At 54.4% G+C, this 26,483-nt stretch overlaps 2 protein-coding genes across 3 annotated transcripts in view; both read right to left on the bottom strand.

Moving 5' to 3' along the window:
* Positions 1-4,289: 4,289 nt before the first annotated feature.
* Positions 4,290-12,996, bottom strand: DACT3 (dishevelled binding antagonist of beta catenin 3). The gene is made up of 4 exons (XM_037516832.2): positions 12,725-12,996; positions 7,777-7,873; positions 7,457-7,609; positions 4,290-6,531 (listed from the first exon to the last, which is right to left on the bottom strand). Exons 1-4 carry the CDS (start codon positions 12,971-12,973, stop codon positions 5,132-5,134), a joined length of 1,899 nt encoding a protein of 632 aa, XP_037372729.1. The 5' UTR covers positions 12,974-12,996; the 3' UTR covers positions 4,290-5,131.
* Positions 12,997-19,844: 6,848 nt separating this feature from the next.
* Positions 19,845-26,483, bottom strand: part of PRKD2 (protein kinase D2) — a 30,306-nt gene continuing 23,667 nt past the window's right edge. For both annotated transcript variants that reach the window (XM_037516834.2, XM_037516833.2), the window contains exons 17-19: positions 22,169-22,436; positions 20,638-20,723; positions 19,845-20,336 (exon numbers count right to left, since the gene is read on the bottom strand). In XM_037516834.2, the coding sequence (XP_037372731.1) occupies positions 20,124-20,336; positions 20,638-20,723; positions 22,169-22,436 (567 nt within the window). In that variant the 3' untranslated portion in view covers positions 19,845-20,123. The remainder of the gene's footprint in view (positions 20,337-20,637; positions 20,724-22,168; positions 22,437-26,483) is intronic.

Below are 26,483 nucleotides of genomic sequence, written 5' to 3' on the forward strand. Positions count from 1 at the left end.
GTTGTATGCACTCACACAACCTTATCGTGTCACATGTCACCTCCACAGCCCCCTGGCACCCAAGGACACCCACAGTCCTTGGGGCGCGCTCAGGCCTCTGCTCTCCCCCGCAGCCCCAGCCTGCCACACGGGGGCGCCCGCGGCCCGCAGAGCCGGGGAGGAGGCGCCACCAGGGAGGGCAGCGCGGCCCCGCGGGCCGCCCGGGAGCCGGCGGGAGAGAACCGAACACGGACCGGATCACAAAGCTGTTGGGAGAGACGGGTGGAGAGATGCGGGGAGAGACAGGGGCACAGAGACATAATGGGGGTGAGAAATCCAGGGACGAAGAGACAGGAGAGGGGTGCAGGGCGGAACAGAGGCAAGGACGCGCGGGAGGGACGCGCAGGCAGAAAGTCAGAGACGGCGGCCGAGAGACGCAGACCCCGAGACGAGACCCAGGCGGGCGGAGGCGGACACCGGACCGCGCCTTCCACCCGGGCCAGGCCGGGAGGCGGGGCGCGCAGGGGCGTGGAGACGGTTGCTAGGGGCGTGGCGCGCGTGGGGCGTGGCCTGAGGGGCGTGGCCCGAGGGCGGGTTTGGGGCTCGGTCCCGAGCAGGCCACCCAGGACCTCCGGGGGCGGGCGGAGGCGGGGGCGCTGGAAGAGGTGGAGGGGAGGGGAGGCTGTCTCTACCGCAGTCAGCCTATCCCAACTCGGTGTTTATGGCCTGCACCGGGAAACGAGACGGGTGGGGCGGGGACGCACGCCCAGGTTCTTGGAAGCGAAGTGATGGGGGCGGCCTCGGACCCTGGCTCCCCACCCCCCACCCCTTACCCGCGGGAGCTGGGGGGCCAGGTGGGGGAGGAGAATCAGGCTCACATCTGGAAAGCATCAGGCGCGCCGGACATGCCAAGGCCCCGGGCCCGGCTGCGGAAGGGGGGAAGGGAGCCAGGGCGCCCCCGTGCCCCTCCTTAGTGGGGTCCGCCGGCGCCGGGGAGGGGCCTGGGCGTGCGCGGAGCCTTGGTGTCTCCCGCAACCGGCCTCGATCAGCAGGAGCAAACCCAGCTTCGAGCTGGGGGGAGCGGGGAGATGACCCAATCTCCCCTCCCCTTCTCCGACTGCGGGCCAGAGGTTCGGGGCGGGGGACGGACGGACGGGCCGCCTGAACTGAGCGTGACCTCCATTCCTCTCCTGAGCTGCAGACTTAAGTCTTCTTTTCGTCCTACGCATGTCCTTCGTTTCCAGGTGTGAGATCCTGCCCTGTACCGCAGAGATCGTCCCAGCCTCATGGCAACCTCCTAGTCAGTGCTTATTGTCCCCTTTTTTTGGAGGGGGAAACTGAGACCCTGACTTCGGGATCAATCCAGCTATTCCTATTCAAGAAATGGGCAATGCACCCCCACAGTCGTCCTCGACAGGAATACCCGATGACGTCCCACCTAGATGTTTCCAGGTACCTCAAACTCAGTGCCCCCCAAACTAAGCTCCTGATTCCACCTGCCAGAGCCACTCTTACTACTGTCTTAGCCACCTCGGTTGGTGGCAAATCTTTGAGGTCTTTCTTGACTCCCCCCCCCCACAACTGATCTAACGACTCCCACTACCACAATTTCAAAGTCTCTCCCCAATCCAGCCTTTTCTCCCAACTGCTGTTGCCTGCTCCAGGGCACACCGCTGACAGCCCTGCTTTATCACGTCTCCCTCAACCTGTGCCCCACACAGCAGCCAGCAGGGCCCTGTCTGAAAGGCAGTCCCCAGGCAAAAGCACATGCTTGTGAGGATGTGGAGAAACTGGCACCCTCCTACCCCACTGGTGGGTGCAGCCATTTTAGAAAACACTGGCACTTCTCACAAAGTTAAGGAGTTACCTTCTGACCCAGCAATTCCACTGCCAGGTTATCTACCTAGGCAAAGAAAACCCATGTCCACGCAGAAACGTGTAGACCAATGTGCAAATGTTCTTAGCAGCATTATTCAAATAGATCCATTGTGAAAACAACACCCATGTTCATCAGCTGATGGGAGAAACTAACTATGGTCTCCACAGACAATGGGTTATCATTTGACCATAAAAAGAAATGAAGTTTTGGGCCTCCCTGGTGGCGCAAGGGGTTAAGCACAGCACTATGAAGCTATCAGCAGCCTCTGCAGCACAAGTTCAATCCCTGGCCAAGGAGCTACCCACAAGGCACAGCAGACCTCTCCTGATTCACCCACTGCTCCCCTCAGCAGTGTATTTTAGTCGATCTGCCTGTTCTGCTCCCACTCTGTCTCTGGTGAATCCTTTCACCCTCTGCACCTCTGGCCTGTACCCCCGTTCTTGTACGCATAAAAAAAAATGAAATTTTGACATAGCTACAACATTTATGAACACTGAAAACACACACTTCTAAGTGAAAGAAGCTGGTCACAAATGACCACAGATTGAAACATCCCCAGCAGGCACTAACAGCTTATGGAGGGGAAGTCCTCCACACACACTTCAACCTTTTTGGCCATTTTCAGTGACAACGGTCACTTCATCTTTCTGGCTTCAGTTGTCTCTCAGTTGTCTCTTTTCTTGAATGGAGAGGGGTAAACATTCCCAAGGGCCTGCCAACTAATGGCCTCTCCTGGCAAACTTGAAAAACTACCTTGCATTTATTGTTACTCCAAAGGAAACGCAGCTTCTCTAGAACAGCATGGATCCACTTACTCGAGGCTGGTCTATTTAAATCTGGTGTGGTTGGTTTGAATCCCGTGTGGAACCCTCTGTAGATCCAGAGGGCCAACTCTGAGGGACTTGAGCATCCAGGGACTTTGGTAACCCGCATGTCCTGACACCAATCCCCCGTGGATACCAAGGGACTGACTGTACCTCAAATTTTGAGGAGTCAAAAATTATATTAAGAAAAAAATTATATTAAGATTTTTTCACCACTAAGGGGTGGACACCCCTTTTATTACCCCTCACCCCACCCCACCCTTATCCCTCAAGGGTCGACTGTATTTCAACTGTATATATTTATGCACACACACACACACTTTCAAGGAGCTTTTTTCTCTCTGTTCCTTGCTGTTTCCCCAGGACCTGACTAGGTGCTGGAGAGACAGGAAAACACAGCAGCCATGTTTCTCTGCCCCCTCAGAGTTCACGGGGACAGAGAGGTGGACCAAAGTAGCCAAAAATACCAGTTCTTCAGATTGTAGAGTCAGGTGGGTGCTGGGTCTGAGTCCTGGCTCCCTCATGCTGTGTGACTAGAGCTAGTAAAGGCCCCTCTCTGAGCTTCTATTTACCCACCCATGAAGTTACTACAATTACTGGGTTTACCCAGTAGAAAAATGGGGAAAGGGCGAGAACAGGCAATTCACAGAATAAATACAAGTTGGCCGGTCAGCAAAATGAAAATGATTAATAACATCTGTTTGGGAAAGGGGTGGAAAGACAGACATCTCAAAAATTGCTGTTGGAAATGTCAGTTGAGACTTAGCAGAAGGAAATGTGGCAGTGCTCACTGAACATTTTAAAACGAGCATGTTATGACCTGACCAAGCAGTTCGATTTCTAGGAGCAGATCTTACACAAATACATACACATATACACAATGAGGCAAGCACAGGACATTACTGCAGCAAGGCACATAACTGCAGACTGAAGAGCTGACCAGAAAAAGCTAGATTATGGGGATCCCCACAGTGGATTATAGCCATGAACAATAATATAGTGATAGGAAAATGTCATCTAAATTTAGAAGAAAAGGGCAGGCTCCTAGATGAATACTACTTAGCAAAACTGACACAGGAAGAAATTGAAAAGCTAAGTAGTACTGTAATCATCAAAGAAATTAAATTCTTAATTAACATCCTTCCCCTAAAGAAATCTCCTGGCACAGATGACTTAACCACAGAAACAAAAATTGATAAACAACGCATACATGTAGCTGAATTTATGTATAGTTTTACATACAGAGTGTCACTATATGTGTATGCACATGTATACTGATAGTGCCATATATATGTGCAAACACAGAAAGCAAAGCATGCAAGGATCATTATGATGACTTCTGAGAGAGGGGATTTAGGGGCACTCCCTTTACCTATATTGTTTCCATTTATATGAAGCAATATTTAATGACCATTGAAACATCACCACAGGTCAGAGTCATTAAAGTAAAATAGCCACTGGTAGGGAAATGATATTGAGACCCACCCTGGGATCTGCCGTCTGGTTCTGGACACTGCTATAACCAAAGCAATCAGTAGTTGCTCAATAAAGCTTGAGCCAAAGCAAAAGTATTTTCCCCGTTTTACTACAGGAGGAGAATCTGCCACATGTTAACATTGTGCATTTATTTACAAAGAGGTTAGAGAAACACACAGAATCTGGCTCCCCTGTGCACCAGGGAGTCATCATCGTCATAATAAATACACTAATTTAAAAAAAGAAAAGACTGGATTGGAACAGCTGAGGGTCATCCTGGGCTCCTCCTGAACTCTCTCTTGCAGGAGGAGCCACGAGATAGAAGCCATCTCCCTTCCCCTCTTTGACCTCCTAATCCTCCATAATTGTCCAGGGACAGAGGTGAAAGAGTCTTTTCTGGTGTTACCAACTCCTACTTGACCCTCAAAACCCTAAAGTCAGGGCTCCTTCCCTTCCCAGGGCACTGTGCAGGCACCATCTGGATCAGACAGAGTCTCCAACCTGGGTGCCAAGGGGATATCCTAGGGATCTAGGGATGTGTAGGGGGGCACTTTGTGAATGAGGGGGGCATATCTGGCATGGGCAGGAGGAATAATAGGCCTCGGTGAGAGAGGTGAAGGGCAACAGTCTAAGTGTCTAAACTAAAATGGGGAAATTCGAGCTGAATTACCCCTTCTGCATACCATAGAACACCCATAGTACAGATGAGGAAAGTGAGGCCCACAGAAAGGGAATTTTATGGCCCAGCGGCTGCAGAGCCAGCAGCTGAACTGGGTCAACCCGGGCTTCTTCCCCATTCCTGCCTGTGGTGGGGGGGCGCCTTTTCAACCAAGACTATGTGGATGGGCGGAGTGAGGAAAGGTCTTTGGAAACAGAGAAAACGGAGGTCTTTGGAAGGGAGGCGTGGAGGCTCAGTGACTGGGAGTGTGGTGGTGCAGAGGCTATGAAGGGGAAGCCCAAGCAAACCCCCAACTCACACCGTGGTCATGACCTTGAGAGACCCCGAACGGAAACGTAGAATCTTTTTCTTGAGCGCGTGGGACGCTTTGATCTTCACAAAGACTTTCGCGGGGCCCGCGGGCGCCCCTCCACCCGCCCCGCCCGCTGGGCCCGAGGCCGCCGTGGCCGCCACCAGCTGCTGGGGCCACACCAGGCCGCCGCTGCCGTCTGAGTCGCTGGATGCGGAGCTGAAGGCGGGCGACTCCCCCTCGCTGGCGCTCGATTCGCTCTCCCCGTAGCCGCCCGCGACGCCGCCGCCGGGGCCCCGGCGTCCCAGCGGCCCCAGGCGCCCGGTCGAGCACTCGGAGTCGCTGCCGGCGCAGCCGTAGAGCAGCCGGCGCTGCGGAGCCGACGGGGACGGGCCGGGCCCCGGGCCTCGCGCGGAGGGGGCGCGGGGCCGGCCGCGGCGCCCGTCCGAGGCGTCGATCTCGGCCGTGGAGCGCCAGCGGCGGCAGGACCCCGCCGCCTGAGCCGCGAGCGTGGGCGCGGGGCCGCGGCGCGGCCGCGGAGGCCGAGGCTCCTCGCGCTCGGCGGTGGGGTACTTGGGGGGCCCCGGAGGGACCGCGGCGGCCGCTCGGCCCAACAAGCTGGTCTCGGACTGGGAGCGGGCGGCCTTGCGCGCCCTGGGCGAGCCCCGGCGGCCCGAGGCCTCCGTCACGCGTCCGCGGCGGCCCGCGGCCCGGGGGCGCTCCCGGGGCGGGGACTGCTCCACGCTGCGGCCGCGGGTCAGGGGCGGCGCTTTGCGGCGCGCCGCGCGGCCCGGGAGGCCTCGGGTGGCGGCCTGCGCGCCCGGGATGTACTGCGCCTTCACCAAGCGGCCCTCGGCGGGGCTGTCGGGGGGCTCGGGGGCCGCGGGCGGCGCGGGGGGCTCGGGGGCCGCCTCCGACTCCCACTGCGAGGCCCAGGCGCGGCCCAAGGCGGCCGGGCTGGCGGGACGGCCCACTGCGCGCTCCACCGGGAGCTCCGGCGCGGGCCGCGCGCCTCCGGGGGGCGGGGACGCGTCGGGGGGCCGCTGGCGCACGCTGTTCTGGCGCCGCGGGCCCCCATCCGCGCCCCCCGGGCTGGTCCGGGGCTGGCCCGCCCCCCGGCGGCGGCGCCTGCGCAGGAGCGCCGAGATGTAGCCGTCCAGGGGCCGCCCCGCGCCGGGTGCCTCCGTCGAGTCCGCGGGAGGGCGGCTGCAGGGCCTCGGGCTGCGCAGGGCCACCGCGTGCAGGGGGCTGGGCGTCAGGAAGGGGCCCGCGCGGGCTCGCCGCTCAGCCGAGGAGCAGGCCTCGGGGCCTGCAGACCCCGCAGCCGTCGGGTAGGGCGCGGAGAAGGACCGAGGCACCGCTGCTCTAGTGCTCACCGCCTCGGGTGCGCTGGGACTGGCGTCTCCTAGAGGAGGAGGCAAAAACGGAGAGAGAGTGGAGAGGCCCTCAAAGCGCTTTCTCAGTGAGCCTAGCAGGGTCAGGTTCCATCTCCCTCTCTCTCTCACACACACACACACCCCTACCCCCATCAAGCCCCCCCCCTTATCCCTTACCTCACTTGAGGTTCATAACAAAATCTTCACAAGACCACGAGGGATCTGCCCTGCCTCTCCCTACTGTCTCTAACCTCTCTCTTCTGTATTTATTGGCCCCCTGGATGCACACACTAGGAGGCTGTGGCCTCAGGGCCTTTGCACTTGCTATTCCTGCTGCCTGGACAGTTCCTCTCTTAGGAGAGCAGCTTGGCCCACTACCTTACTTTGGGAAGCCACTCAAATATCACAGTCTCAGTAATACCCTCCCTCCTTGCCATAGTTTCTAAAATTGCAATTATGTCCCCCATTCCAAGGCACACACCCTAGTCCTGTTCCTAGCTTTTCATCCTACATGTATCTAATGCCCTACATATTGAACTTTTTTACTCTGTAATTAACTAAGTCTCCCACTGGAATGTCAACTCCATGAGGACAGGAATGTGTTCATGCTGTGCCTCTCACTCCCAGGATAGTGAGTGCCAGGGCAGGGTGGAGCAGGGGCTCTGAATTGACTTGTACAAGGAACAGCAGCTCCTGCTTCCTGAGCTCTGGCAGGGGCCAAGTCCAATGCCCTAGGGCAGTGGTCTGCCACCAGCTCAGAGCTCCCCTGTGAGCTGGATGCTGAGGCTGATCCCATTTTAACTGCTGGAGAAACAGAGGCCCAGAAAGAAGACGCGTGCTCGAGTCACACGGAAAGGGACTGTCACGGCCAGGATTCAAATCCAAGAAGGTCTCAAAAGCATCCTCTTAGTGTCCATTTTCTGGCTCTCAGGGCCCCAGCCCCACCCACCTTACCTAGGGACTTGGGCCTCTCGCTCGCATAGATGCCCCGGGGTTCAGAGGGACCCAGGCGTCCATAGGAGCCAGATCCGGAGAAGCCACTGTCCCCACAGAAGGTCGAGGGTGGTGAGTCTGGGCCTCCCGTGGAGCTGGGGTCTTCATAGAAGCCTGCGTTCCAGGGAGAAGGGGGGTGACATTCAGGGAGGCTGGCTGGGGAATGGGGGGATGGGGAAAGGAGGAGAACAAGAGGTAGAAACAGGGGAGCCCAAGAGATGGGGGATAGGGAGGGAGATTGAGGTGTCCGAGGAGACCCCGCTCCCTCTCCCCGTGCTCACCCGAGCTGCGCCCGCTCTCCTGTTCCAGGCCCCCAGACTCCAGGCTCAGGTCTCCCAGCTGCTGGCCCAGATCCCAGATGAGCCCGGGCAAGGCCTCCTGAGGGCATGGGGAGAGCAGGCTGGTCAGAAGGCCCCCCCAGTCCTCTGCCCGCTGGTCCCCTATTCCAGGAACTCATGGGCAGAGTTTCACCTTGACGGTGATGCTCAGACTTCAAAAGCAGAACCTGAGTCCCAGGATCTCTCGTAAGATTTTTGTCCCTTCGTCCCCCATTAGTCAGGCTTTCTGGTTACTCACGCTGCAACCACCTCGTTTCCTTTGGGGCTCAGAATGTCCGATCCCTTGTCCCCTCCCCACCAGCTGTGCCCTCCATCTGTGCCCATGGCCCCTTAAGCCCCATAAACGTCCCTCTCTGATCTAACTTCACGTCTTCTATCAGGCAGTTCTCTGCTTGGTGTCCAGGACCTGGCTTGGCCTTGACATTCCCTTCTCAGATGCTCCTGTCTTCCCCACCACCCCTTATCACCAGGAGAAAGTACTTTGGCAAGCCTTTACGTCCCCCCGACTGCTGACACCCTGAAATGGGTAAGAGAGGCAAACCACGACTCATAAAAACCCTTTGCTCCTAAGCGCAGCAGCCGCTCCCTTGCCTGCGGCAAAGTCCCTCCTGAGTCTAGCCCGAGTGGAACTGCAGCAGTGGGCCCAGCCCTTCCTTCCGAGCGTTCCCTCCCAGAAGCCCCCAGTGCTGTCACCACCTCTCATGCCCACGCAAGTTCCTCTTGAGTCTACCCTGCTCCTTCTTGCTGCAGGACCCACTCCTTATCAGGTGTGAATAAACGAAGGGGAAAACGCCTTTAAGGGGGTGATAGTGACCAGGCGGAAACAGCACAGAGGGGGTCTCCAAGACTCTAGGACTTAACCCCGTTCGGGAAAACAAGGTCAGAGCCAAGAAGAGTCTCACAAGGGTCTCGGCGAGGCCAGAGGTGGCAGCAGCCTCGGGCTGACGGTTGACCCTCAGACAAAAGCGGCTTGTCTGGACCGCAGGAGGGAGGGGGAGGAGGAGGGGCCTGGAGGGCCGGCGCCCGGCCCTGCCTATTTAGGGCAGAAAGACCAGCCAGCTCCCCCGCAGACACCCCCCACCCCCAGCTTCCGATCCTGGGCTCCTGCGGCTGCTCACTCGGGCCCCTACTTCCCGCCCCTCCCCCACACCAGAAGCAGCCCCCATCTGGGCTTGTTTATGGGAGGAAAGTCAACAAATCTTTCCACTCTCTCCCACTTTGGGCTCCTGCCCTGGGGCGCAGAGATGCTCGGGGTGGCGTCCACTTGGAGCAGCTCCCAGGAAAGCAGCTGGCTGGGCAGCATCGGAGTGGCTACAGGGAGTCAGGGGCACTGCTGCACTCCGCCGTGTCCCCCCCAGAGCGCCCCCTGCGCACACTGTTCTAGCCACCCTGGCATCCGCTGTGTCCCCTGGACAGGCCCCTCAGGCTGTGGGGATGGGCCCCCCAACATTCTCCTGGCTCACTCCCTGGCTTCATTCACATCTTTGCTTAGGAGACTTCGCCCCTGACCACTCTTTCCAAGAGACCCCCCCACCCCCATCCTCTGCCCCTCTGCTCCACTTCACCCCTCAGAGCAGTAAAGACCTGGCTTGAGGTTATATATAGGCGCTGCTGACCGTCTCTCTCAGTAGATTGTCAACCCAGGAGGTCAGAGGTTTTTCTTCACTACAGCAGTCACCCCACTCACCCTACTTTGTGCTTGGCACAAAGTAGGTGCTCATGCAATGATGGGGGGACGAGGAACGAGTGGTTAAGTGGTGCTGTGTGGACGTCAAGGAGTGTAATCGTACACACCTAGGTGGGGCGCCTCCTGCACACCTGGCTGGAGGGCAGCTCTGGGGGCCACCATCGTAAATGTGGTCTGTGCTGGCCCAAAAGTCTGTAACCACCCAGGGCTGTCTACACCACAGAATATTGTACAGCGTTCCGATGGAATGAATGTCTCTATAGAAGTGTCAGCCAGATACAGCATGTAGCGGAAGAGAGGAGCAGAATGGAGAGTCAGAGGGTGACTTCCAATCACCTGGAGAGCCTGTTAGAGCAAAATGGTTGGGGGCTCCCTGCAGCCAGAGTTTCTGATCCAGTCTGGAGCCCAAGAACTTGCACTTCTATCGATAGTAAGTTCCCCGGTTGTGCCGCTAGGCCACACTTTGGGAACCACAGGCAGGCTCTGGGACCACCCCTCAGAGGCTGGAATTTGTAAAAAAAAAAGCAAAGCAAAAATAACTTCTTTGAGTTTTCTGTGAGTAGAAGCATTGGAAGAGGTCTGAAGGGTCTCCAACAGGTGCCTGGGGTGGTGATCTCAGGGAAGAGGGTGCATTTAGGGGGTCGAGAGGGATGAGGGCACAAGATGGTAGAATGAAGTGTTTAAGGCGGCATGACTTGGAGCCAAATCGCCAGGGTTCGGATTCAGTTTCGCCACCGCCCAGCTGTGTGACCTGGAGCCAGTTACTTCACCTCTCTGGACTTCAAGTGGTTTCCTCACTACACACCTCCCTCTCTTTGGGGTTGTTGCGAGCATCTGATGAGTTGAAATGGCAGTTCCTTTCAAACACTTAATACACACTGGCCTTATTATTATAAGGAAACTATGGATTTTTCACAAGTAAAAGGAAATCAGGTTTTACTCGGGTGGTTAAAAATAAATGTAAAGGAGTAGATGTGGGGTAAAGTCTGCAGGTCTAATCTCAGTTCGTCTCTGCAGGCAGAGCAGGAGGTAAGAAGACAGACTACAAGAGGCCCCCACCTCCCCATGCCTGGACCCCACAACACCCGCCCCCCCCAATCTACACCATCTCTATTTAATAGTCTTACCTCATCCCTTCTGACTGCAAAGGGATAAATCTTTAAAAGACCAGAAGGAGCTTGGCCTGAATGGGGTTCCCTGTCTGCCCCCCAGGCCCCTCATCCTTTCTTGGCAAGCGCCCCTCCTCCCATTGCCAAGCCCCTTGGCCTCTGTCAGCACGTCTTCCTGCAAGTCTAACTTAAGTCCTTCTTGCTGGAAAGAGATCTTTTGCCTTGGTGGGAGAGAACAGGACCCCATCCCCATCCAAGATTCTTGCAGCCTTTCTCTGACACTGCTCTACTCTGAACCTGCACCCCTCTCCTACCTATCAGAAACCAATCAAGTCTGCCTTCAGTCTTCCTAGCTCAAAGGGGAGTGTAAGCCAGCACGGGAGGGGGGAGGTGGGAGGGGTAAGCACCTTAAGGCATCTGAACCAGAGGCTCGGGGATCGGAGGAGGCCCCCACCCCCTCTTCAGAAGGACCCAGGAACCCCCAACACCCGAGGAGTTTATATTTAGCGCTTCTCCGCTCCTCCCTCGGTGCCGCTGTCTCCCTCCCGCTGCCTGCCACCGCCGCCTCCTCCCGACGCTGGGACGGAGCTTTGCCTGGAGACTGTAGGGGGGAGAGGCCTATCCACTACCACCTCATGGGGGGTGAGGGGCGGGAAACGGAGCGCTGGGGTGGGGGAGGGCAAACAGAGGGGCAGAGAAGGGGGAGACTGAGGAGCAGAGATGGGGAAGCTGAGGGGTGTCGGGAGGGGGAGAGGAGGGAAGAGCGAGGGAGCGACTGGGGCACAGGGAGGAAGGACACAGCTTGCCCATTCCCCTGAGTGTCTTCCCCCTCCTAGAGATGGGAGGCGCCTTTCCAGGCCCAGCCAGCTGGGGGGGGGGGCTGGTGAAGGCCCCCACAATGCGCCTCTAACTTTGGAGGGGGTGGGGCCTCCCACAGCTGTTTCGGTTTCCAGAGAAGAATGTGCAGGGTCCCACTCCCGGTCGGGGGAGGGGCTGGGCGTGCAGTCCCGGAGTCTGGCTTCAGACCCTCTCCCCGTTCCCCATCTGGGGAGGGGGCAGTCGAGGTCAGCAGCAGGGAGCGCCCCCTCCCCCTCCCCCTCGGCTCAGGTTTCCCCAAACGGGAAGCTCTGACCACACACAGGCTTGGGGATGGGATCTGCTAGTGGAACCAGGGGTGTGGGCCCGGGCGGATTGGGGGGGAGGGGAAGAGAGCGCCAGGGCCAGGGACGTGGGGCAGGAAGAGGGAGAGAGGTGTAGAGATGCCAGGAGGGAAGACCAAGGAGAAAGACACACACAGAAAGTCACAGATGAGGCGGTAGGGAGAGGGCGCGAGAAACCCAAGAGGAGGCCAGGAGAATTAAGGGGTGACATAGGGCGAGAGGGGTGGTGCCTCTTCAAGTCATTCGGGAGACCTCTGCCTCATCTTCCACCATTAGAGCACCACGGAGCCCCGAGCCTACCCCCATACCACTCGGCTTGCCTCCCCTTGGCTTAACTAGGGCTGGGGCACGTAGGAAAAAGGGGGAAGGGTCACCCGAGGGTCAAGATCACCATGGGGTCCTCAGGGACTGAGAGTTTCAGCGATCCCTCCCCTGGGAGGCCCCAAGATGCCCTACCCCTACCCCGCCCCTCCGGAGATCTCCAAGCACGCCAGGACTTAGGGAAGATGGAGCTCTGGGAATGGGCCTGGAGGGGGCATGGTGGATCCCTGACTGTGTGACCTTGGGTGAGTCTCTTGCTCTCCCCGAGCCTCAGTTTCTTTCTCTGTAAAATGGGGTGTATCACCCCCGAGCTCCCAGGCTGCGAGAGGACCGCGCGAGCCAAGCACTCAACCAGGGCTTGACACGTACTTAGAGCCTGGAGGATTTTCTGTGGGGAAGGGATTTTCGGGAGGCTTCGGCGGGGGCGATGCACCCCCCCTTCGCCGGATCCCGCCCGCCGCCCAGACTCCCAGGCCTCCAGCCCCACCCCTCCCCCTCGCCCCCTCCCCCACTAGGACGGTTGTCTGAGCTTCCAGCCCAGACAGACAAGGCAGACAGACTGACAGACAGATACAGACGGGGGCGAAGGGACGGACGGACAGGCGGCCCCTCACCAGCTGCTCCTCCAGGGCCGCGGCGGCCCGGCGCGCGGCCGCCGCATCTTCGTCCTCCTCGGCGTCCTCCCCGTCCTCGGCCTCCGCGCCCCCCATCCCGGGCTGGGCCAGCCGCAGCGCCTGCTGCACGCGGTACTCCTGCCTCTCCCGGAGCCAGTGCAACTCGCAGAGCCCGGCCAGGCTGCCCTCCAGCCAGCCCCGCAGCCGGCCCCGCTCGGGGCTCACCGGGAACGAGAAGGCCCGGATCATGGCTGCGGCCCCCCGCCCCAGCCCGGCCGGGCCCCGCGGCCACCCCTCTCCCGGTCCCACCTCCCCGCCCCAGCAGCCCGCCCGCCCGCCCGCTGGCCCGGCTGTCACCGTCTCATCTGCATAGGCGCCCGCCCATTGGGCCGCCCACCCGCGCCTTATCTGCATGGCCACGCCCCCGGCGGCAGAGCAACAGTCGCCTATTGGGCACCCGGCCTTACGGCGCGATTCGGCGGAGCACCCGCGCCCCCCACGGGACGCATGCTCGCAACGGCCTACTCGCTGCGCTGGAGGGCGGGCCTCGCCACGCCCCCCAACGGCTTGCCTGCGGGCCCTGGCCACGCCTCCCTCGCGTCACAATGAAACGAGCCCACCCTTGCGCCGGTGTCGTTGGTCTCTGCCGCCCCGTCGCGGCTGGTTCCGCCCTCTTGAGGGCGCGTTCTGGCTACCATTGGGCTGTCCCTCGGGAGGGGAAGGGGCGAGCTATAAATAGAGATGGGTCCACGTGACGGCTTGGCAGTTGCTCCACTTCCCAAACCCCTGGAAACCCTGAGCTTCTGAGGCTGCGCGGGGGGCGGAAGGCGTGAAAGAGTCGAGCCCTATTTTGCCTCCTCTTCCACGAAGTCTTCCCAGACTGTGAAACTTGAGAGCCAGGCCCGCTAAGACCGACGCCCCCCACGTGCAGTTATGCTGCTGCTTGGGCCTTCACCCGCCGGCCGTCGGTTTAGAAATGCCCCGTGTTTGGTTTAAGGTTCTGCTGTCACTTTTTGAAGTTCTCAGTTTTTGAACAAAAGCGCCTCGCGCTTTCATTTCGCAGTGGGACCCGCAAATGATGTAGCCGATCTGTAGAGTCAAAGATCTGTTATACCCCAAATCCTGGAATGATAGACCCTGGGTGGAAGATTCTAATTCGGCCAGAAAAGAATCTGAGCGTCTTTTGTCTCCCAGATGCTGTGAGGCTGTGCGCTCACCAGTCCACGATTGCAGGGGCTTTTGTTCTACCGTCTGAGAGGCTTTGTTCTCAGTCTTCTAAGATGCTCTGTTCTCACGTTCATGGTCCTCAGAACCAGAGCCTGACATTGGTTTCCAAGGGTCTCTCCTCCCTCCCCTGACCCCTGTTGTGGGGCTGGTGCCCCCTCAGGCGGTCAGCCTGTGTCACTGCGCCGGGTGTGCCTCCCTCAAGGATATCTAGCTCCAGGCTCATACCCATTTCTCAGACACTTAGACTCCTTAAAAGCCAGTGCCCAAGGGGGCCTCCCTGGTGGTGCAAGGGGTTAAGTCTCAGCACTATGAAGCTATCTACAGCCACTGCAGCACAAATTGTTATTGCTATTGGCAATGAGGTTCAACTTCTCAAACAACAACTGTCTACTCGTTGCCATGTTCAGTTTCGTTTCGTTTCATTTGTGTTACGCCTTTACATTATAACTCTTACATTGGAATCTTACCAAACATCACCTATTGGGCATCTGGCAAGACAATGACCTTTCTCATGACCTTTCGTCTCTCCAAGCTGAAATTTCTGCTATCAGTAAGTCTCATCTGCACACTTCACTCTCCTCCTTTGCTCATTCTCTAGCTTCCACTCTCCAATCTTTGACTCCTACTCACTGGTATCATCTTGTTCTCTCCTTTATTGTTCTTTCCCTACTCCTTTGTTTTCTCCTTCCCCTCTGTGTCCGCTTACTTCACAGGTCCATTCATCGTCTTCAACGACATATGTACGCCTTCCAGCTCCATTCTAAAAACAAAGGGGGACCTGCTGCACCTCCCCCTGCAGTGACCTTTAGGGCTAACCGTCCCTAGGTCCGGCTGGGCAACCAGCACGCAGGGGGAGAACAGCAAAACCCCCTGAAGACATACCTGCTGCACCTCCCCCTGCAGTGACCTTTAGGAATGGCTTTCACCACGGTCCCTAGGTCCGGCTGGGCAACCAGAGCGCAGGGGGAGAACAGCATAACACCCTGAAGCAGAGGAAGTACAGCGGAAGTTTCCTGAAAAGACAAAAGCTTATCAAAAGATAACGACCACCAGAAACCACTACAAGAATGCTAAAAATCTTATCCCCTCTTTTTAGAACGACAAACTTTAATCCCTTATTGTCTTTCTAAACTTCCTTCTTTCTTCTATAAAAGTCATTGCTTGTTATGTAGATCACCTCCCTGATGGTGATAGACTGAGCCCATGAGCAAGCTGATTTCATTGATATTCATTGTCCCTGTGCTTTTGGAAAACATATATATATTGGTCACAAACTCAAAGAAAATTACACTCAGATTTTCACTCTTGAAGTGTGTCTGTTTGTCATTTCTTTCACCGATGCCCTGACCACCCTGCACGCTTCTCTCAACCCTGAGGTGGCCTCATCGTCTACTGCTGTGCTGGTCCGCGGCAGCTAGGACCCTGAGGAGATGATTTGTTCCCTTTGGAAAGAAGAGACCAAAGCCGACATCATGACTGAAGTTGAAAGACAGCTCTGCCAAATTCAGCCAGAGGGTTCATGGACCTTGCAAGCAGAAGGTAGAGGGGAAGAGATTGAGTCTTTGTTATAGGACAGGGAGAGGGGCAGCCCAAACCCCGCAAACCTGCCTATTCTACATGGGTTCTGCCATCTGCCGCATCAACACAAAACATAGGAGACTTTAATGGGAAGGAACTTTAATAAAACTAGGAAACAATACAGGTAAGGCAAAGAGTCTAGTTTCTAAATGAAGCATCCAGAGTTACCCGTGCCCTCGTGGGTAAAAGTCCATCCAAATGGGATTGGCCCAGAACAAAGCCCCAAAGCCTGCCACAAGTCTAAAGCATCTTCCAGTGGGGACCCACAGAAAAGGGTCACAAACAACTGGACAAGCCCGGAAGGAAAAGAGCAAAATCAACATCAAGATAAAAGCTGCCATTGTCACCTCCCCATGGGTCTCACCCACATCTGTGTCACCTAGTCCACGACCAAAAGACAAGCACAGTTTCTTCACGTGTCTCTAGGCTCCATGCGCCTCTTCCAGGTCTCCTGGCTCCATCCTGCTTCCTTCCTCAGTCTCTTCTGCAGCTTCTCCTCTTCCTGCTCAGCTCCACCCTCCCTTGGGTGGGGCAGGGAACCTCCCCCTTTCCTGGGGACCACCCTGTTACATCTTCACCTCATGTTGTCTATAGGTCTTTGCAAACTGAGGCATCAAATGAAACCATGTTCAGATAACGAAACCAGATCCTCAAATAAGGGGTTTCCATTCAACGGCCAGGATTTTTTCTTTTTTATCTTGTCTACATTATAAGGAAAGATGTTGAAGGAAACGGCTTTATTTGAGGGCCTGCAGTCATTTGGGAAGAGACCAAGTTGAAGCAGAGTAGATAATCAAAGATCACTTAAGGAGAGTCAACCGAAAGGCCCAAATAACCCCATGGGCCCATGCACAGCAGGGCCAGGGTGGGGATGACAAAGGGGACCCAGAGGGTCCTCTATTTTTTTTTACATTTTAAATAAACCGGTTTATTAGAAAAAGGAAAGGAGAAGATGCTTGCACAGACACCAGCAGGCCAAAAGCGCGGCCCTGGGGGTTCTCATTTGGGCCAAGCTGAGGGCCTCGGCTGTCATCTGCTTGATGCTCGGTTCTTGGGATAGGTCTGCTTTGCGGTCTCACCTGCTTCTGGGCGCCTGAAGGAGCCTCTGCTGGGGTCTCCAGTGAGCGATCTCCATCAGCACATGTCTCACATCCATCTCCCTTTTTAAAATGGAAAGTAACTTTTGTTTGGTTGAATGGGCAGGTGTCCAGCTCAAAACTTCTGGAACTGCCTTTCATTGCCAGCTGCCTGGGTCACCTTGAATGATGGTCTTGCTCAGGTGACTGTGGCTGACGGGGACAACATGATTTCTGTGAAATGGGAGTCTTCATTGGTTGTAGAAAATTCCCCTGCCATGAACCGAATGCCTCCAATACTGGAGGAGGCCAAAGGACTGCCCAGAAGATTCTAGAAAAGTGTTGGCAATTGCCTGTTTGTTTGATGAAGGAAAACTGTGGACCATCTCAAAATATGCAGATTACTATCAGGGTAGAATCCTCCCTGTGGCATTTTAGAAGGTGAATAAAGTCCTTGTGTGACCGTTCAAAGGGATCCATCCTCCTTTGATCCAGTGTTACAAATGGTTTTGGTAGGTGGGACCCATAGAGACCACTTGCTCAACATAACGGTGTAGGTTTCCCCACCACTGTTTATGAAGTGGGTCCTTTCACGTGTGGTTTTATAAAGACTGAATTTCAGGCAATGGACTTGGAGAGACCCAGTGACCAGTGACCATCTGGGTGTCCTCTGGCCTTTTATGTGTTCCGTTAGCCTCTGGGATCTGGCACTTGATAAGTGCCTTCTTTTTGAGGTCCTTCATGTCTTGAGACAGAAGCATTGCTGCTCAAAGTTTGGCAACCCAAGTACCATCTTAAATTGGTCTATGCCATTCTTTAAAAAAAAAGGATTTATTTATGCATACAAGAACTGGTACAGGCCAGTGTGGGGGTGCGGGGCAGGGAGTGAGAGGATTCACCAGAGACAGAGTGGGGAGCAGAGCTGGGGGATCTACTGAAATACACTGCTGAGGGGAGCAGCGGGGAGACAGGAGAGGTCTGCTGCGCCATGTGGGTCACCTCCCTGGCTGGGGATCGAACTCATGCTGCATTGGCTGCGGGTAACTTCATAGTGCTGCGTCTTAATCCCTTTTGCCACCAGAGAGGCCCCCTATGCCACTCTTAATAATCATGGGCTCTTGGTGAACAGGGTAGGAGTGTTGCAGGGCCTGGAGGTGGTATTAGGAGCCCCCAAAGGATGAGCTGGATGCCCCTGAGGCTTCTGGCATGTGGAGGCAGTTTCAAGAGGGATAAAAGGATCCATTTTCAGAGGTTCAGCCCCTGAGAGACGCCCTGTTTGTTGAGTGGGAATCCCAAAGAGAATCAGGAATGTAGATGAGCAGATCTTGACTACATGGGCCTGAGGGAGAAGTTGATGGGTTGGGGGTTTGGCTTCTTTTCTTATTTTTGGAGGGGTTGGGAGAGCAAGGTAATGGATTAAGATGAATTGGAGCAGTCAGAGACTGGGAGAGTTCCTCTCGCCAACCTGAAGTAAATGCTAACATCCCTGATTGACAGAATATCCTTTCCTAGAAGCTCTATCAGAGAAGTTTGAGTAAAAAATTGTGTGACCACACAAGAGCGGTTTAGACAAGGGAAAACTATGGCAAATTGCTGGGTCACATCACAGCCACTGTGCGCTGTGGCGGGGAGGGGGCTGAGTTATCTACAGGAGAGGGTGTGGCTGGTGCTGCTAAAACAGGGCTAGGATGGCTATTAATGGGGATGGTCACTTCCCGCAGTGGGTTGAGAGGTATTTATGGACATAAAGGAGAAAATCAGCTGGAAGTGAGTCATTGGGAAGAAAATCTTACATTCCAGTTGGTTTCTGTATCGGAAAGCTCAGTGTCCCTTTTGTTTGCATGTATCTCTCAAGGTTAGGATTGTAGCCCTAATCTTCATTGTGCAAGCCGTGGGCCTGATAGGATGGACTGTTTTTGCCTCTAGGTTGTGGGGCCTTAAGTAGCATCTGCTTTTACCTACCAGGGGCATCCTCACCATGTTGGACTGTCTCCTGGAACCCTGCAGTTGGGGCACCTTTCCAGTTCACATCATCTTGGATCAGGTCTTTAATTTCCGTCTCAGGACACGAGCATCATGAGTGGTCAAGACAGAAGCTGTTGATTGTCAAGAATCAGGCCTGAGGGGATGCTCTGTGCATTTCCTGGCCTGGGTGTGTCATGGAGATGGACTGTCTCTATTGTCTACACTCCTCAATCTTAGAATGCTCTGGATCTTCCCGCTGTGGGTTGAGGGGTATTTATGGACATAAAAGAGAAAGTCAGCTTTCACAATGGAGCCTAAGAGACATTTCCCACCAGCATAAACACCCATAATGCCCCTCAGGTGTTCTGACTCGCTTGGAAGAATCCTCCTTGAGACTCAACGAAGCTTTTCAGCTGCAGCTCCAGAGTCAACCAGCAGATGGGCTAGTTGATGTAAGTCGAAAGCCCTGGAGCGTAAGCTCTGGTGTTAACCTAAACTGACTGCTAACTACCGCGCTGTTCTTAAGGGACTCAGGAATATTTTTATGGTGTGAGTGTGTCTTAGCATGACCAGACATGACAACTTCTTCAGGTGCACCATCCCATTATACGACCTCTGCTGCTGGGTCAAAAGTCTGGGTGACAATGGGGAACTGGAGTGTAGGGGTAAAGGTGGAGAGAGACCCAGAAGCAGCTAAAGGTCTGCTGAGGGGCAGACTCCCCACCCCAGCCCTGCCCACCCTGGGTCATCTCTGTTCAGGGCCAGGTCTGTCTCCTGATTGGATGATGAACCCTGAGGGTAGAGCCTGGTCACCACTGTGTCCCCAGCGTCACCCAGCACAGTGTGACAAATGGATGAACTGGTGAATGAGCCCATTCAGTGTGCAGAGGAGTCATTGGGTCAACATAACACACTACATATTACGTACCAGCGCTCTACTATGGGGAGACTTGTGCCAACTGCACTGTTATTAGTAGTTGTCACCGGTGTTACTGACACCAGATCAATTAATCACACAGACCATGAGATTTTTGTGCTTTTCTTTAACTTCCCCACCCCTCCATCCATCCCCCTCCAGTCCTATTCCTTCCTTCATGCCTCCATTTCCAACTCTTGCTCCTGACTCTCCCCTAGCCCACCTTCTTTCTGGCATTTCTCCCTCCATATATATTTTCACCCCCAAAAAACTCTTAAAAAACTCCTCTCCCTTCAGTCCCTCTTCTCCACCTTTCTCGGCTCCCCCCGCCCCCCCCCCACCTCCTTTTCAGGTGAACTCCATCTTGTGAACAACAGATTAAAGGTAAGGGACGGCAGCGTGGCCAGAGAGCGAGGCCGTCGGGCCGGCGAGAAGTCCGTTTTAATGATTGGGGATTATGTTTTTAAATCCCGCCCCCCACTCCCCGCCGCCCTGCTCCACCCTCGGGCAGTGTCCATCAAATTGCCGAGAAGCCGCTTCCCCAGAGCAGTTCAGCGCCGGGGGGTGTGTGCGGGGCTGCTCCCCGAAGGCCGGCGGGAGGGCGGCGTGAAGGGCAGCCGGGGCGGAGTCGCGGGCCTCAGAGGATGCTGATGCGCTCGGCCAGCCCCTGCATCTCGTGGTCCTGCGGCCGCAGAGCCCCGCCCAGCTCCCCGTCTGCAAGCAGCCCGGGGCTGGGCAGCGGGTGCTCCGCCACGAACTGCTCCCAGCGCGCGTCGTCGCTCTCGTGTGTGATGTACCGCTCGCCCATCTTGCCCTCCAGCTCTCGCAGGTCCAGCCATGTCTGGTACTCCTGGGCCCCGGGGAGAACGGCGGTTACCCGAGGGCAGCACCGAGGGCAGCCACCAGCGGCCGAGCCGCCCGGGGAGGTGCCCCGCCCGGCACAGCCAGGTGAGGCCACACCCCTCCCCACGCGCGCAGCCAATAGAAGCTTAGCCCCACCCCCGCGGCAGCCCAGCCAATGGGAGGCTCAGTCACGTTCCTCATCCTGGGGAAAAGTACTGACAGCCGTCACTGCCTGGCCGACCAATAAAGATCTAGCCCCACCCCTTCCTCCACCCCAGCCGAGGCGTCGGCTCCACCGCCCGCATCACCTGTAACCAGGGGTGGCTGAGAGACTTGTCCACGCTGTAGCGCTTGCGCATCTTCACCTGCAGCAGGTTGTTGATGAGGTCGATGGCTGCGAGGAAAGAGACAGCTTAATCCCTGCGGGATGAGGTGCGGTGCCGCCCTTCTTCCAACAGGTCACCCCAGCCTACCTGCCGGCCAACCAGATCTTCCTTCTGCACTGGCCCGGGGGTGGGGTGGGGTGGGGGGCTCGGAAGCCTCACCTGCACCACTCACCCCGCCCCACTTCCTCATTAAATTTCAAATTTGCCTCTCCACCACCACACAACCACACCACAGCACGAACACTACTCCATCTCGTCGCCAAGTCTCTACCTCGGTTTCCCCATTCCTGTGTTCCTGTCCTAAATTTTGTCATACACACGTCCACACGGGTACACCCGAGCTCTTCACGTACTATTTTTCCAGCCAATTTGTCCAAGACAAACTGTGAAGTGGACAATGCAAGTTGAAAAACAGACTGTATCATAACTATGTCCTGTCAAAAGGGGAAATAAAAATGTGTATGTCCACCTATTTGCTTGCATCGATGAGACTGGTGTCAGTCATTGCTTTGAGGGAGGAATGGGAACAAAAGAGAATTTTCACTCCCCTCTTTTTGTCTATTTGACATTTTGAATCGGGTCAGCATTTAACCTGTGCAAACATCAGTAAAATGTTGTCTTTAATCAATCTACTTTCACTCATGTCATTTTTTGAGGATCAGCCTGGTCAATGGAAATCCAAAGACCAGGTGCCATGTCCACAAAAATAAAAAGACAAGAAAGCCCTGCTCCTGGATGGTAGTGAGTCAGTTTCTTGCAGAAGTCCCACTGACTGAGGCAGTTCTTTATAAAAAGGATTAGAGAGTGTCAGGCATTAGAAACAAGCCAGCACTCGCCTGCAAATCCCCAATCAGAAGCCTTGAAGGGTGAGGCCTCACTGTGTGAACCCACAAGCACCTCATCAATACCCACAGGTTTTCTCACTCAAATTCACACCGTGAGATTTATTCATGTGCCTTCCATGTACTTTTACTAAAGAACTTCTGAACAGGTCCCAAAAGACCATCCTGAGGACCCCAGGTATCACACCAGGGCTCATGTCAACCCACATTCTCACTGCTTAGCTCTTACCTCCTTGAGGCCAGGGCCAAAACCTTTTCCTGCACTTATCATGTTAGCCAAGCCCTTCTTCCTTAACCCTGCCCGCTTTTATACCGCTAATCCTCTCCGGATCATGGCCCCCAAACTCCAGGCCCAGCCTAAGTCCTAGGATGCCCCTTCTCTTCCATACCCCAGACCTTTGGTTTTCTCTCTCCAGGTCCCGCCCTGGAGAATCGAATTCTCAGCCAGCCACCAAGGCGCCAACCAAGGCAGGCCTGAGTTCAGGCGTAGTTTCCTAGAAGCCCCAGAATCCAGGGATCCGGGATCCCAGTCCCAGGCAACTTCAAGGCTCCCCACCCCCACCCCCCTGGCCCCAGCGCCGCCCGCCCAGGGGGAAGCAGTCCCAACACACCTCCAGTGGAGATGAGGCTCCAGGGGCAGGCGGGGTACATGAAGGCTGCATTCTGGATCTGGTCGTTGATGTCTTCGTCCTCGTTGAAGGGGAACGTGCCGCTGAGGCTGACGTACATGATCACGCCCACCGACCACATGTCCAGCGAGCGGTTGTAGCCCTGGTTGAGCAGCACCTCGGGCGCCAGGTAGGCTGGTGTGCCCACCACCGAGCGCCGGAAGGACTTCTCACCGATAATGCGCGCGAAGCCAAAGTCACAGAGCTTCACCTGCGGGGGCGAGAGGTGGAGCGTCTGCGGAGGCCGCAGCACTGCTCCATCACCTTGTTCCAGAAAACCCAACGCATGTTGGGGTCCAGGCCCCTCCACTCACTGGCTGAGTGATCCAGAGCAGTGGATCCTCCCTTTACCTCAGTTTTTCTCTGTGTCAGGTCCAATAGGTTTTTTTTTTTTTTAAGGATTCATTTATTTATTTATACAAGCACTGGGTACAGTCAGAAGCACGGGAGGGTAAGAGAATTCACCAGAGCCAGAGGGGAGAGCAGAGCAGGCAGACTGACGAAGTACACTGCTGAGGGGAGCAGTGGGCGGCAGGAGAGGTCTGAGCGCCATGTGGGACCCTCACGCAGTGGCCGGGGATCAGACCGGCGTTGCAGAGGCTGTGGGCAACTTCGCAACCCAGCGCTCAACCCCTGCGCCACCGGGGAGGCCCAGGTCCAATAGGTCTTAACCTTCTTGTGCCTCGGTTTCCTCTTTTGCACAGTGGTGATGTTAACAGTCCCTATCTCTCTCTCTCTTTTTTTTTTTTTTGGAGCTAATTAGGTGAGAAACTTGGATTTTTCCAAGATTCTTTGAAAATCTAACAGGCATGTTTGAGAATTGCACTCAGTGGTACTAATAAAAGAGCAGTCTCCACATCTGTGGATTACCACCTCTTGCTCCATCATCCAATCGTTTCCAAAGCAAACTTAAACAGACCTGTCACTCTATGTAGAATGACCAAAAGACTGATTTGGCCCAGGGAGTCCCAGATTATGCAAACGATTAATAGCTTCCCTTTACAGTCTCAAAAGTGTCCTTTGGATTTTGGGGTTTTTTTTGCTCTAAATCCTCAGTGGCTGGGGCCTCCCCTGTTGGCGCAAGGGGTTAAGACACAACCTATGACGCTGTCTGCAGCCTCTGCAGCATGAGTTCGATCCCCAGCCAGTCAGGAAGCTACCCACATGGCACAGCAGACCCCTCCTGACTCGCCCGCTGCTCCCCTCAGCAGTGTACTTCGGTCAATCTGCCTGTTCTGTTCCCCACTCTGTCTCTGGTGAATCCTCTCATCACTTGTAGGCTGCCTACCAGCTCATGGGCAGCACAGCCATTGCCTCTGTTCCTTTATTTCCCTTCCCAGCTCAGAACCGTTCTCTGCTTCCTAGAAGGCAACCCTCTGTTGCCTTTGAGACCAGAACACCCTCTTGCCCCTCCGCCAACTGCAGCCCCTACCCTAAATCTCAATGTAATAATCTACCCTTTCCTAAGAACCTTTTCCTTTCCTATAGGCCTGAGAAACTTTTGCCTTTTCTTTTTCTTTTTTTTTTTAATTTTTTTTCTTTTTTTTTTTTTATAGAGGCATGTTTTTTATTTATTTATTTGTTTGTTTTGTTTATACAAGCACTGGGTACAGTCAGAAGCGCGGGAGGGTGAGAGAACTCACCAGAGCCAGAGCGGGGAGCAGAGCAGGCAGAGGGACCGAAGTACACTGCTGAGGGGAGCAGCGGGCGGCAGGAGAGGTCTGCGCGCCATGTGGGACCCTCCTCTGGTGGCCGGGGAGCAGCCGGGGATTGAACCGGTGCCGTGGAGACCGAGGTCAGCCTCGCAACCCAGCGCTCAACCGCTGTGCCACCGGGGAGGCCCGAAACTTTTGCCTTTTCTAAGATCCACAGATTTCTACAGATTTTATTTAATTTTTAATTTTTATTTTTTTTTAAAGATTTATTTATTTATGCATGCAAGAGCTGGGGTATAGGCCAGAGGTGTGTGTGGGGCCTGAGAGGATTCACCAGAGACAGAGTGGGGAGCAGAACAGGCAGATCGACCGAAATACACTGCTGAGGGGAGCAGCGGGCGAGTCAGGAGAGTCATGGCACATGCTGTGTCATGTGGGTAGCTCCCTGTCAGGCTGGGCGATAGGACTTGTGCTGCAGAGGCTGCGGACAGCTTCACAGACTGCGTCTTAACTCCTTGCACAACTGAGGGAATGATTTTTTCTTTTGTTTAATTTTATTTATAGTTTAAAACTAATTCTCGGGAGAGGAGGGATTGGGGTCAAAATAAGGGGGTTGCAATTGTATGGGGAATATAAAAATAAAATTTATTTAAAACAAAACAAAACAAAACAAAACAAACCCTAATTCTCACTCAATCCAGTATTGGAAGACCTTTTAAACATGGAATAACCTGGGTCTGTCAATCTGCTTTTCCAGCTGTTACTTTTGTGAACTCTAAGTACAAAATCAAGTATTTCTGATGAAAAATTTAACATCTGAAGGAAGATATGAGTAAGTGTAAAATAAACACCAGATTTGAAGACCTGGTATGAGGTCTTTAATTTTTAATTTAAAATTTTAAATAGATTTTAAATAAAAGTTTATTTGGCCATAAAAAGACACCAAGTGCCCATATACATGCTACACACAGATGAACCCTGAAGACATCAACCAGGGAAAGATCTGATATTTTTCCATTCATATGAAATGTCCAGAATGGCAAATCCGTAGATAGAAAGCAGACTAGTGTTGGATATGGGTGGGATCATGGGATAGGAGGGAGATCGCTAAGGGTTTTGGGGTGTCTTTGGAGGGTGATGAAAATATTCGAAAATTGACTGTGATGGCTGCATAACTCTGTGGATACACTAAAAGCAATACATTATATACTTCAAGTGGGTGAACTGTATAGCACATTCATTCAATTCCCATAAAACTATTACAATAACAAACTACAGGCAGGCCTCCCCTGGTGGTGCAGGCAGTTGAGCGCAGCGCTGTGGAGCTGTCCGCAGCCTCTGCAGTGCCAGTTCGATCCAGGCCGGCCGGCGGGTGAGGGTCCCACATGGCGTGGCAGACCGCTCCTGTCATGTTCGCTGCTACCCTCAACAGTGTATTTCAGTCATTCTGCCTGTTTTGTTTTCCCCCACTGTCTCTGGTGAATCCTCTCACCCTCCTGCGCATCTGGCCTGTACCCTGGTTCTTGTATAAATAAATACATAAATAAATAAATCTTAAAAAAACAAAAACAAAGCACAGCCCTCCCTGGTGGCGCAAGGGGTTAAGCACTCACACTATGAAGCAATCCACAGCCTCTGCAGCACAAGTTCGATCCCCCCGGCCAGCCAGGGAGCTACCCACATGGCACAGCAGACCTCTCCTGTCTCACCCGCTGCTCCCCTCAGCAGTATATTTCAGTCAGTGTGCCTGTTTCTGTCCCCCACTCTGTCTCTGGTGGATCCTCTCACCCCCCACATCTCTGGCCTGTGCCCCAGCTCTTGTATGCACAAATAAATCTTTAGGGAAAAAAAATAACAAAGTACAGATCTTCCCACCACAGGGCCTTTGCACAGGCTGTCCTGTCTGCCTGGAATACTTGTCTCCACACAAAACTAACTTCTAGTCTTTCTTCAGAGAGGTTTCTTCTGACTCTCCAACTGGATTATGCAGTTTCTGGTTACTTGAGCTCACAGAACCACATTCTATAACTTATAGATCTAATGACTTTTTGGTGACAATTTGTCTGACATCTGCTCTTTCCTATAGGTTCTTCACTGTGCAATATTATGGTCACTGGTCACTGGCCATATGGAGTACTATGTGGCCAATGCAACTGAGGGACTTTTTTTTTATATTGTTTAATTTTATTTATATTTAAAACTAATTCTCATGCAATCCAGTATTGGAAGACCTTTTAAACATGGAATAACCTGGGTCGGTCAATCTGCTTTTCCAGCTGTTACTTTTGCAAACTCTAAGTACAAAATCAAGTATTTCTGATGAAAAATTTAACATCTGAGTGAAGATATAAGTAAGTGTAAAATATACACCAGATTTGAAGACCTGCTATGAGGTCTTTAATTTTTAATTTAATTTTTATGTTGCTTACATGTTGAAATGATACTACTGAACTCAACTGGGATAAAGCATATCATTAACATAAGTTTACCTGTTTCTTTTTACTTTCTTTAATGTGGATACTAGAAGATGTACAATTATAGACAGGGTTCATATTACATGTCTAGTGGGTAGCACTGCTCTCAAGTAGGGTTTCCCAAGCACA

This window comes from Talpa occidentalis, unplaced genomic scaffold (assembly GCF_014898055.3).
Source record: "Talpa occidentalis isolate TD23 unplaced genomic scaffold, MPIMG_talOcc4v2.1 talOcc4.17, whole genome shotgun sequence".
In the NCBI taxonomy this organism is placed as follows: domain Eukaryota; kingdom Metazoa; phylum Chordata; class Mammalia; order Eulipotyphla; family Talpidae; genus Talpa; species Talpa occidentalis.

Coding starts and splice junctions, on each gene's coding strand:
- DACT3 (XM_037516832.2), bottom strand. CDS start 12,973: ATGATCCGGGCCTTCTCGTTCCCGGTGAGCCCCGAGCGGGGCCGGCTG. Junction 7,610..7,776: donor GGAGAGCGGGCGCAGCTCGG/GTGAGCACGGGG, acceptor CCTGGAACGCAG/GCTTCTATGAAGACCCCAGC. Junction 6,532..7,456: donor CGAGAGGCCCAAGTCCCTAG/GTAAGGTGGGTG, acceptor CTCCTCCTCTAG/GAGACGCCAGTCCCAGCGCA.